At 36.5% G+C, this 11,191-nt stretch overlaps 1 protein-coding gene across 4 annotated transcripts in view; it reads right to left on the bottom strand.

The window, feature by feature from the left end:
• Positions 1 to 287: 287 nt before the first annotated feature.
• ZNF711 (ZFX family zinc finger ZNF711) overlaps positions 288 to 11,191 on the bottom strand; it is a 48,241-nt gene continuing 37,337 nt past the window's right edge. For 3 of the 4 annotated variants that reach the window (XM_090059418.1, XM_090059417.1, XM_090059420.1), the window contains 5 exons: positions 10,528 to 10,674; positions 9,707 to 9,844; positions 4,396 to 4,443; positions 3,645 to 3,788; positions 288 to 3,111 (listed from right to left, as the gene is read on the bottom strand). In XM_090059418.1, coding sequence (XP_089915544.1) covers positions 1,934 to 3,111; positions 3,645 to 3,788; positions 4,396 to 4,443; positions 9,707 to 9,844; positions 10,528 to 10,674 — 1,655 coding nt within the window. In that variant the 3' untranslated portion in view covers positions 288 to 1,933. The remainder of the gene's footprint in view (positions 3,112 to 3,644; positions 3,789 to 4,395; positions 4,444 to 9,706; positions 9,845 to 10,527; positions 10,675 to 11,191) is intronic. The other variant, XM_090059419.1, reaches the window with a different exon arrangement.

The following is an 11,191-nucleotide window of genomic DNA, read 5'->3' as shown; positions in this document are numbered from 1 at the left end:
AATTCAACAAGGAGATTAAAAAATACCAATGTTCATAGTTCAAGAGAGTTTTAGTAAATATGCTGAATTAAATTTACTGAAAATGATCAGTACAACAGGGTAAATAAACTGAAAAACAAAAAGCAATATTTTTCTGAAAAACATGCTTCTAAACTAATTAGTTTTTTAAAGACCAAATGATTACGTCTCATAAAAAATGATAATAATCAAAATTAGAATACTAACAAACTTTCAATGAATACATTCCTAGAATCAACCTAAACGAGAAAAACTCAAAAAAATTACCCTTGGGAGTGCAAGAGATGCGTTTTATTGTATGCTCATTATGATGAGTAACACATTTAGAAATAATAATCCCACATAACAGTGACAATCTTATTTTACAGCGTGTACATCATTTTTTACAGCCACATAAAACACGTATTTTTCTAAGAGATTTCCCAAATTTAACTTTCTGAAGTTTAGAAATATAAAAAAAATTTATTCTCAAGGAACTGATTCTCATCTGGTGCAAAAACAATATGAACATTATCTGAAACACAAAGCCACAATATAGCATGAAGTAAAGTTACAATTTATCATGTGAACAGCTGTGTGCAAACATGAAGCAACTAAAAAAAGTAAAAAAAGTACACATTATATGCATAACATTTATGAACAGGTTTTTCATTAAATAGCCCTAGACCAGCTTGTTATATTAAGCGCCATTTGATTTGCAGCATGCTAACACAAAGCATTGTTTAAAGGGATGCATATTTTAAATGTATACACTGTAAACTGAAGATCCACCTCCAAACTCTAGTGGCAGCATATTTTTCTGGTTAAATACTGCATATATACTTTCTTACAGATTGAAAATGCATGTTTATAGTATGGTATAGAATTTTTTTAAGAATTGATTAAAAGGTGCAATTTAATGTCTATACTGAAAACTTTATATTAGCAGGTAGGACTATAATAGCCATACCTGTGATGAACACTGCCCTAAATAACCTCTAAATATTTTGTCTTTTAATTCAAGAAGACTATTCTGTTCTTTGAATTTTAATACTTTTTTTCTTAGAGAAGATTGTGAAATAGCAAGAAAAAAGGTGTTGTCTCAACACTATCAGCTGCATCCATTTTCCTTAAAAATAAAATCAGATTCAAGGTTAATTTTGTCATATGTGCCATACTCAACAACATTCAACTGCAGTTTCAGATAAAAAAGGGAAATTATATACATATACATCTTTATCCCTAGCACCAGAACACCACCTTTGAGCTCATAACATAATGCTATATTTTAAACATCATATCCTGCAATAAAATAGGTTAGCAGCTCTGAAAATTGTTTTAAAAAATTACTCATTGAACCTAAACTAATGAAGGAAACGAAAAGGTTCCCCAATGAAATGTTAAAAAATGGGACAACCCCCCCAAATTGACCAAATCTGAAATACAATTCCCAGGCACAATTTAAAAACGTTATGACCATGTGATTGATTTATATTTTTTTCTTTTCAAAAATGCATAAGTTAGACTTGGTTGCCTTAGCAAACAGTTTGTAATAATCCCACCAGTCTGAATTGTTTGCATGTTGGAGACAAATGCTGTTATTGACAAAAAGGGTAGATAACACAATCATCTTCATTTTGTCTTCTATAGCTTAACATACAATACTAGTAAATAGAAGACATTCTGCAACCGTTCTGTAACCTTTCAGACATTCATCCACCCTTCTGCATTCTATAGTGCTCTTTAGGTTCTGATAAGCAACAATCATAGGGCTATGAGATCCCCTGTCAACCCTAATACTTTTAAGACTTTTAATACAAAGAATGTAAAGTTATGATTTAATATCAAGCTTTGAAACCAGGAGAAACAGTTCATGAGATTTTTTTCCCCAATTAGCATATCAGTTTTTAAATTTCTTCCTTCTCAAGATGATATATTACATTATGGCCTCTTTGTGGTGCCTCATTATATGTTGATTTTTTTCTGATGGTCTACGGAATCCCTTTTTGCAGTATTCACACCTGTGTGGATAGTCTTTTGTGTGTATTGATATTACATGTCGCTTGAAGCCCGATGCATCCGTGGTGCTATATTCACAATACTGGCACTGATAAACTTTTCTTCCACTGTGGGTCTTCATGTGCTTCTTAAGTTCAATTTGCTGCCTAAATCCTCTTTTGCACCTTTTGCATTTAAAAGGGAGGTCCTTGGTGTGAACTGAGAGGATATGCCCACTAAGTACAAAAGGATCTGAAGTTTTAAAGTCACAGTGTCTACATTGATGTATCTTTTTACCTTTGTGGGTTTCACTATGTTTTTTGAGCTCAGATGGACGATGAAAGCCTTTTTCACACACCTCACATTTGTGGGGAAAGTCCTTTGTGTGAACTGAAATAATGTGCCGTTTCAAGTCACTTGAGTTTGTACTCTTATGGTCACAATGCGGGCACTGATGAGTCTTATGTCCTTGAAACAACTCTGTGTGCTCCTGAAGTTCTTTTTCATCTGCGAATGCCTGGGGACAGTGCTCACACTTGAATGGTAAGTCTGTCCCATGTTTAGTTTTGATGTGTGTTTTCAGATTGGACTGATCAGCACATCGGAAGACACAGTGCTGACACTGATATGGCTTTTCCCCTGTGTGGGTCCTCATATGCTTTTTAAGCTCAGAGGGATGACGGAATCCTTTCCCACACTCAACACAAACATGGGGGAAGTTCTTGCTGTGAACTGCTAGCAGATGTCTGTTGAGCAATCCCTGCTCTGCAGTCTCATAGTCACAATATTTGCACTTGTGTATCTTAGGCTCCTTGTCCCTCAATATTAATTTATTAGAGCTCAGTGGGCTGGCCTCTCTGTATCTTCTTGTATATTCTGTAAACTCATGGGATTTGTCGACTTTGTTTATGAGCTTATGGCTTTCCAGATGATTGTGGAAACTAACTTTCTTGTTAGTTGTAAAGTCACAGTCTGTACACTGATATTTCTTTTTAATCATATGATCTGGATGGTTCTTCATATGCCTTTTCAAGAATCCTCTGGATTTAAATTTTTTTCCACATATGTGACATGGATAAACTGTTAAAGGCTGTCCATCAGGACCTATTATAACAGCTGTTTTCAAAACAAAAAGAAAAAAATTATGAAGAAAACAGAACTATTAATGAAAGAAAAAAAACCAGCTTGATATCAGTGAAGCACTGTTCTAGATCACATAGTTAAAACATTATGCAGAAAGTAAATACTTTAGTAGTTTTAAAACCACCAAACTAAAAACATTTACAATGTATATATTTTGGAGAAAGTCTATAATTTAATGCTATCATAAAGGCATTAGGATTGGTGACATTTTTAGAGTATGGACCATAAACTAATAGAGAGACTGTCTAAACAATCTTTCCCCCATTCTTAAGTCTAACTCCTCCATTTATAGTCAGGAATTGCTCACTTACATAGGAAAGTACAATATTCTTGGTTGTTTTTAATGCAATCTGCTAACTACAAAATTGGTAATGCCAGCACTGTGTCCCAAGCAGAAATCTGCAGACCAACAGTAAAATAAGCTATGGATAAGAATTCTGCCACTATTAAGAATGAAGTGTTTCTTCATGTTAAACAAATAAAATAATCAATTAAGGATATTTTACCTGTTTGCCACTGCCTGGCTTCTCCCCTCCTCCTTCTCTTGATTTTTTGTTTAAGCACTCTATTTGTGCTAATGCTATCACAGATCTGCAGGTACTGTGTTGCATTACCATTTTTGTTTTCTAACCTTGCATCCAAGTTATTTCCTGAAATTAAAAATAAGAAACAATAAAAGCCGTGAGTTTCTTCTTGGACTGAGGTGACTGGACAAGTAACAGCAAATTATTTTTTTAAATTTAAATGTAAAAGTGTTTCCTATATAAAGGAATGGGCAAGCTTATATTTTAAAAGGTTAATATTTGACTTGGTTCTTGTAAGAGATTTAGCATACCATCATTTAACCATTCTGATTTGTTTTGGACTTTGTTTTTCACATCAATCCATTCATTTCAGCTGACTATGTTGGTACTTTCCTTCACCACTTCACAGACTTATTTTCTCTTCCCTTGCTACACAACTGTACTAAAAAATAGCAGCAAAGAACATTTCTGAATGTCTTTGCTACGTTTAGGACCGTTTTCATTTCTAAATGAGTACCATGAGCATGGCACCTTTCCCCATATGCATCATAAACATGTCTGGTAAGCATTCAACTTATTATGACAACTCCTATGTAGAAAATGTTCATTCAAGTCACAAGATGTGACTTAAACATCAACTGAAAAACTTGAAATACAAATTTCTGCATTTCCAAAGATGGACAATAGCAAAGTAGCCCTTGCTTCTGTACCAGCTGTAATTTAACATCCTCACCTGTTGCTTGTCCATCTTCATACCTCCTTGGCAGCCGTCTTTCATCTCCTGTAGAAAATGATATTTTACTAATTCACAAACAGAAATGGTATCAGATTTTCAAAACTATTTAGCTAGAAAAGAATAATCACTATCTCTACAATAAATGCAGTTCAAGATGTTTTGTCCACAGACTCCACCCATAAATGCATGTATATGAGCCAGAACTTTAAAAAAAAAAATCAGAATCTTTCTGAATAGCCAAGTATATTGGAGTACACTTGTGCCATCCTCCTGCTTGCCACAACCACAGGCATGAAATGCAATGTGGCCACAGCCTTAACTTAGTTCCTTCACCAATATCAGTAAAGATTCCAACTAGAAGCAGTAGGGGTAGACGATGAAGCCTACATGGACAACACATCTTGAAGTACCACAAATACAGTGGAGTTAATAACCATGCTTTGAGTATATATGCTCAGATTCACTTCATCAGGACCAACAACCAGCATCCCACAGACCTAGAACCAAGCAAAGGGAGTCCTACTTGAACAGGATTTGCAGAATCAACCTACTATCTAAACAGCACATGATCTGAATACATGAACCAAGCAACTGTGGGAAGTAGTGTTAAAAGTTGAAGCACGTTTTGCTACATTTGAATCATTCTTAGCTCATTCACATGTAACGATAAGAAGGTAACAGCTGCTGCTCTTCTGAAATATTCCCCTTTGAAAAGGGCTCCAAATGTACGTGCGTCCGCACGCAGAGAGTGGGACGTGTATTTAGAACGCTAAACCACAGATTTACATATGTCTGGTAAAGGGTACTAGCAAGGCAGGATAAAGCGGCTGCTTGAGGGTTAGTGGAATGACCTTCAATTTATTCTGTGCTCAGTTCATCTTAGCTGAATCTTACACTTTGTATAATGGACGATATACTTTTGTCTTGACAAACAATGTGGATTGGCCCGCAGGAGACCATATAGGTCAACCCTTAATCCTCTCAATACCCTGCCTGGGTATCTCTTGGGCAGCTTGTTTTGATCCAAATAATAATACACTGCTTAAGTGCACAGGAACTCTTCAACCCCAATGTCTACTTAGTACCTTATTTGTAATGATAACTTATTTAATAGCATCTGTCTGTCTTGTGGGGCAACAGAATCATGCCAAATGAGACATTAGCTTGCTGAACATAATCCCTGCTTGAAAGATAAACTGAAACTGGAGTGACCTCTCCAGGGTGCAAAAGCCAGGGATATAGAGACTCTGAGCTGCCCACACACCAGCATGTCTGTTCCCCCACCCCACCAGCCTTGTGGATTTAATCCAAAGGAAAGGCATGTGCCAGTACGTTTGCAACCAGCTTGGTGGCAGGAGCTGCTAGAACAAAGGAGATTATTCATTTTCCTGTCTATTGGGGCTCTACTCCTAGACTGGCTGCCAACCAGTGTTAGAGAGCCCAATGTTAATCTAAAACAAACAGCCCCAAAGAAGCAAAATTTTGCCATCAGAAACTTCAGCTATAGAGTTAAATAGCTGCTGTGTACTATGTTTTCCTTAGAAGATTAGTCAGATAAACACAAATCAAGCTTTTCACCATTGGCCTCTAACAAACAAGACAGTTATGGCACAGTAATAATAATTTGCTGTAGTAAAACAGACAAGGTCTTGCCAATGCTGCTATGAGAAGCCCTGAGAACATTTAGTTCAGGTAGTGAATGGATAGTCTGGAGGAAAAATATACAGGCTTTCTTTTGTTTAATCCCAAAATACACACTAATTAGAGCACACAACCTCATACACAGTCTAACACACAAAATACTCTGTGCTCATAAAATACAGTTTTGGTTGGGGCCTTCTATGAGGGCCCATTTCTCCACCATTACTCCTAGCTTATGTTATAACTCCTACAAAGACTGACTTCACAGATATATATAAGCATGCAGAGTCATAAAAGGAACCTAACTGGCTAGTCAACACTGAGACAGACATTCCACTGCTTACCTGAGTAAGATCTACCTGCCAATTTAACAACTATAGGGCTTTTTGAGGAATCGCAGTCAAGCAATCTTTGCTGTGCCTCCTGGGCAGATACACTGCTCTTGACTATTCTAGCAAAGGCCAAGAGTTTGCTACCATCTACTGCATGAGACCAAGGCAAGACCACAATGGTGTATCAAACTGAAATTGCAGTAGTCTTAAGAGATCCATCAACTCTGGAACCACTGCTAAACTAGGTATGTCCTTTCCACCTCAAATACGATTGCACCAATGAACCCAAAACAAATCCATGTGTATTTTTGTTTTTATTTAAACAAGTGCCAGAATTGCAAAAGTTGTGGGGGGGGGGTTTAAGGAATCAGACACTGGGAAAATTCTATGCATATCAGACAATATCCAAGACATGGTAAACAGGTAGGAAGGTAAACTATAATTGTCAGAACATCAAGAATCGTGCTTGGGAGTGGCCAAAGGCTGTCTCTTGGTACTGGCAGCAAGATGCTGGGAAGAAGCCAAGGTTGTGGATCAGTGCATGTGTCCGTCACCACTATATTCCACCTCATATTCTATAAGCTGCAGAGAAATGAAGTTGTACTCAGGAGGATCTGGATAAAGCTCCATTCAAAGATCTGGGTTTGACAGCACAAGTATTCAGTCTACAGAGGGACTTATAAAAGCTCTGGTTAATAATGGTTGTGAGGTAGAACGAGCACATGGGTGAATACTTGGTGGGGAGACTGTTATACAGGGCCCCAATGATCTTATGGTATTCCTCAGGAGCTTTCCAAGGCTTCCACTGACCTTTCCACAGAGAAGAAAGGATGAGAATTTGAGGGGAGATGGTCTATTCAACTCCTCATTTGAGGAGGAAAAAGAATGCCTTTCTTTTAGCCAAAATGCAGTATTGTCTGGTATGCTGTTATGGAATTATTTCCAGCAACTGTTTGAAGATAACTCCGGTGTTCCCTCTAAATAAGTGAAGAACCGACCTGACTGGCACTTCTTGATATCTTTCAAAGTGACACTGGAGACAGCTCGTGAATTAGATACAGGGTCAGTACCAAGGAAATGGTTAGAGCCGAAGTGATAGCTCCCAACACAGAGCTACTTTGTGCTGGAGTGCCTGATATTGAGGATGGCAGTAGCAAGGTTCATATGTTGGAAGCTTCAGTGCTGTAATGAGCATCCTACTATAATCCAGGAACAGCATGCTCTTTGGTATAAAGAGAAATCATTAGTGCTAGTTTGTCCTGTGATGTAGGTTTACTGGAGAGAGACTCCAGTTTCAGATAAAGAAGCCTTAGGGGAAGCTTTCCATTCCCAGTTAAAAGAACAGGGTCAGGAATAATTTCCATGTCTATTTTAACCCTTAGATTAATTCTCCTGAGGTTGCCTGGAAACTTGGGGGTAGCATCTTAACTTACAATGGGGGAACTCAATGCTTGTGGCTGATCTGGTTCCTGGAGATTTTCAAAGGGTCTGAGTATGACCATCTCCAAGACACCAGATATCCCCATCGTTCTCAAACATTGCCACATAAGCAGGGTAGATTTGATTAATTGGTTAGGAAGCCTTGATTTAAATCACTGTTTTCTACAAAAAGAGCATTTTTGTTGTTTGATACCCTTTATTCATTTAGCTTCTTGAAACTTTGCACTTTGAGAGGTAAGGGCTTGGCTCTGTGTATACAAACTTGCAGAAAGATAAAAGGGCTTATGGGTAGGTAATCAGCTCTGTTATCTCTCATCTCCATATACTGCTGTAAACAAGGAAGTTATTTATATATTTTTTTAAAGAGTTGATTTTTATCCACCCTGCATGAGAGGAACACATCTTAAATCCTCTTGATTCAACATTATACATTTTTAATTATTGTATAGATGGGAGTAGATAAACACCGGAACAGTAAAACCTATTGACACAAACCTCTGCCCAGAACCAGACTAAAAAATGTACTAACACTATTAACAAAATCTAACCCTAACTATAGAAGTTCATTAGCTAACTCATTTGGAGTAAGAAATGTAGACAACAGAGGTTTCTGTCTTTCTCATGTGGAAAAAAGATAAAAGAAGTGAACATGGGTTAAGCCCACCCCACCCTTTACACCCTTGGCTATCAGAAATAAGAGAATGGGTACAGAATAGGTCTGACCCAGGCACAACTATTCTAATTAATCCAATGTAATGGAAAACGTATGTACTAAGAAAGATATTTCTGTGGAAAATGATGCAAAGTAATAATTTTATTTATTGCAGAGTTCTCTATCCCGAACTCCTTTGACAGGGATGTTAAACCATACAATAGCTATATGCTGAGCATTCACAGATCTGCTTTCATGTACAGATTATGGTATACAACCCTTAGTATCGAATACTTCAAACCCAATTTCTTTCTTACATGAGTGCAGGCCCAAATATATAATTTTTTTTGTACAAGAACTAGGTGCACATGAGTGTTCCATGGTTCAAGTATTTTTTCTGTTTAACCAGACAGAAAAGCTTTATTATTATAGGAAACACTCATTTATAATATAACTCAGAGATTAACTGAGAATATATTCTGTTATGTACAGTGTATATACAAGCCAAAATCCCACAGTACAGAAAATACTTAATAACACAACATATAGAGTTTATGTGAGTAAAAACTTCCTTACAGGATTTCTACTTTAACTCCTGTTGCAGAAAAAGATGAGGATCAGTTTAACAATATTTTTAAAATCATGATTTACTTAAAAAGACCAGGGAGAACGAAAGCTGTATGTTATTTAAGACTATTGAGAATATGTCTATATACCGATCCCTCAGACTCACCGTGTCCTCTTTCAATACAACTGTGATAAAACTTTTGTGAACTCACTAGACAGACGTGTATTTTTAACTAATTCTTTCTAACTTCCGCAAGCTTCCACAACCCTTAACATCTGATTTCTCACACGTATGGAAATCTAAATGCTGGGGTCCTCTTATAAATAATTAAGTTTTCCATTCATAACACTGAATATTAAAAAAAACCCAAACCTATTTATTAGGATTAAAGAGAGTAACAAAAATGTTAGTTTGAGTTCAGGACCAGCATTTCCCTACATGCCTGTACTGAGAGAAGCTGAGGGTATTCTTTGTAAAAAGTAGATAGAGTTCTCTTGTCAACAATGTCACTGTCTTGACTCTTTTATAGAATAACTCATGTCCTGTAAGACAGCTAATTACAGCCTTCCAATGAACTGAATGTATACACAAGTTATAACAATATCAAAAAGGGTTTGGGACAAAATTAATGGAAAAATAGCAAAGAATTCCTAAAAAATGAATCTAGTACCCTACCATAAGCAGCAGCCCAAGCAACAGGAACAAAGGTTTTATTCACGCCAGACTCTTCAAGCTGTGTGTCAGGAAGTGATGTTGCTTCCTCTTCACCTACAATAACCTCCATATACACTTCATCAGCTATTTCAGCACAGCCTGGATTTAAGGAAAAAATATTATAAAATTAATTTTAATTTAAGATCAGCCTAAATTGTTACTCATTTAAATTAATCCCATTATTATGATTATTAGCAACTTAAACTAAAAATTTCCTTCTTTTCTATCTTGGTATTTACTACCCCCTCCAACAATTTATCTAGGATTGTTACATTACTTCATTCATATGCCTTGCTAGTTTTTAGAAAGGAAAAATTCTTCAACAAAAGTTAATTAACTCCCCCCCACGCGTACACACACATTTACTGACTTGCTGCTGTGGCAGAACAAGTGCCTCTGGTCTTAATAAAATCTCAAAATTGATCTGAAATAATGCTAGTACTTTAAATAAGGCTGGTTAAACAAAGCATTACATAAATTGCAAAATGAGAAAGTTGTAAAAAATAAAAAACCTCAGTGATTTATCCATTGATTTCAGCCATGAACACATTAAACACAATAAAAATAATGATTCTGTATAACTGGCACACAATACATTTTATATGACTCTACTTCTTTAAAGTTAGATAGCTAGTCTGTTTTTCTGGTATACAAGACAATTTATAATTTTTATTACTTTAAAGCTGAAATAGTAATTCACAAACACAAAAAATATCTTTTTATAAATGACCTAAATTAGATGCACAGCTTTCATTTCTTGTAAAATTTCTTATTATTCTTACTAATATCTTCATCTTCCTGAGAAGAGTCCTTTACAGCCATGTAAACCATCTTCTCTCGTTGCATTCTACCAACACCTCCCTGCTCGATTACTCCAGCTACAGAATGTCCATTGTGAAAGTCACTCTCTGTGACAATTTCTGTCCCACCTTTAAAAAGAAGAACATAAGCCTAAACAAACAGAAGTATTGTCATATGATTAATAGAATAAAATTCTGGGTTTTTTTTTCTATTTTAGACAGGCATTTAATAAAATGCCTTGAAATATATGAACATAATTCTGCCATCAAAAATCCCAAGTCTGACATTCATCAATGGTAGGTCAGACAAAACCCTGTATCTGTCCCAACAAATTCAAGGTTTAAATTACTGGACAGTATTATTTAGGTGCTACTGGGTAGCCACTGAGCCATTACAAATAAATGTGTTACTTATCCTGTAAGTAACTGTGATCCTGGAGCAAGATGCAACCCTGGCAAGTTTGCTAGCCAGCATCTAGTTCTGATGAATCATTTAGGATAAAATGTGCTATTGGTTTTTCCCAGGACATCAGCGTGTGTGTAAGGTTAATCACAAGTCATCATCTCCCCGGCAGCTGCCACTGCTGGGCCTGAGTGGGCGGGTCTGGAGCAGGCGTGGAGTGTACCAGGTTGGGGCTCCGCACAT

Source organism: Crocodylus siamensis, chromosome 8 (assembly GCF_052110815.1).
Source record: "Crocodylus siamensis isolate JL-2025a chromosome 8, ASM5211081v1, whole genome shotgun sequence".
NCBI classification, from domain to species: domain Eukaryota; kingdom Metazoa; phylum Chordata; order Crocodylia; family Crocodylidae; genus Crocodylus; species Crocodylus siamensis.
The sequence above is the reverse complement of the archived record's forward strand: the minus strand, read 5'-3'. Positions and strand labels throughout refer to the sequence as shown.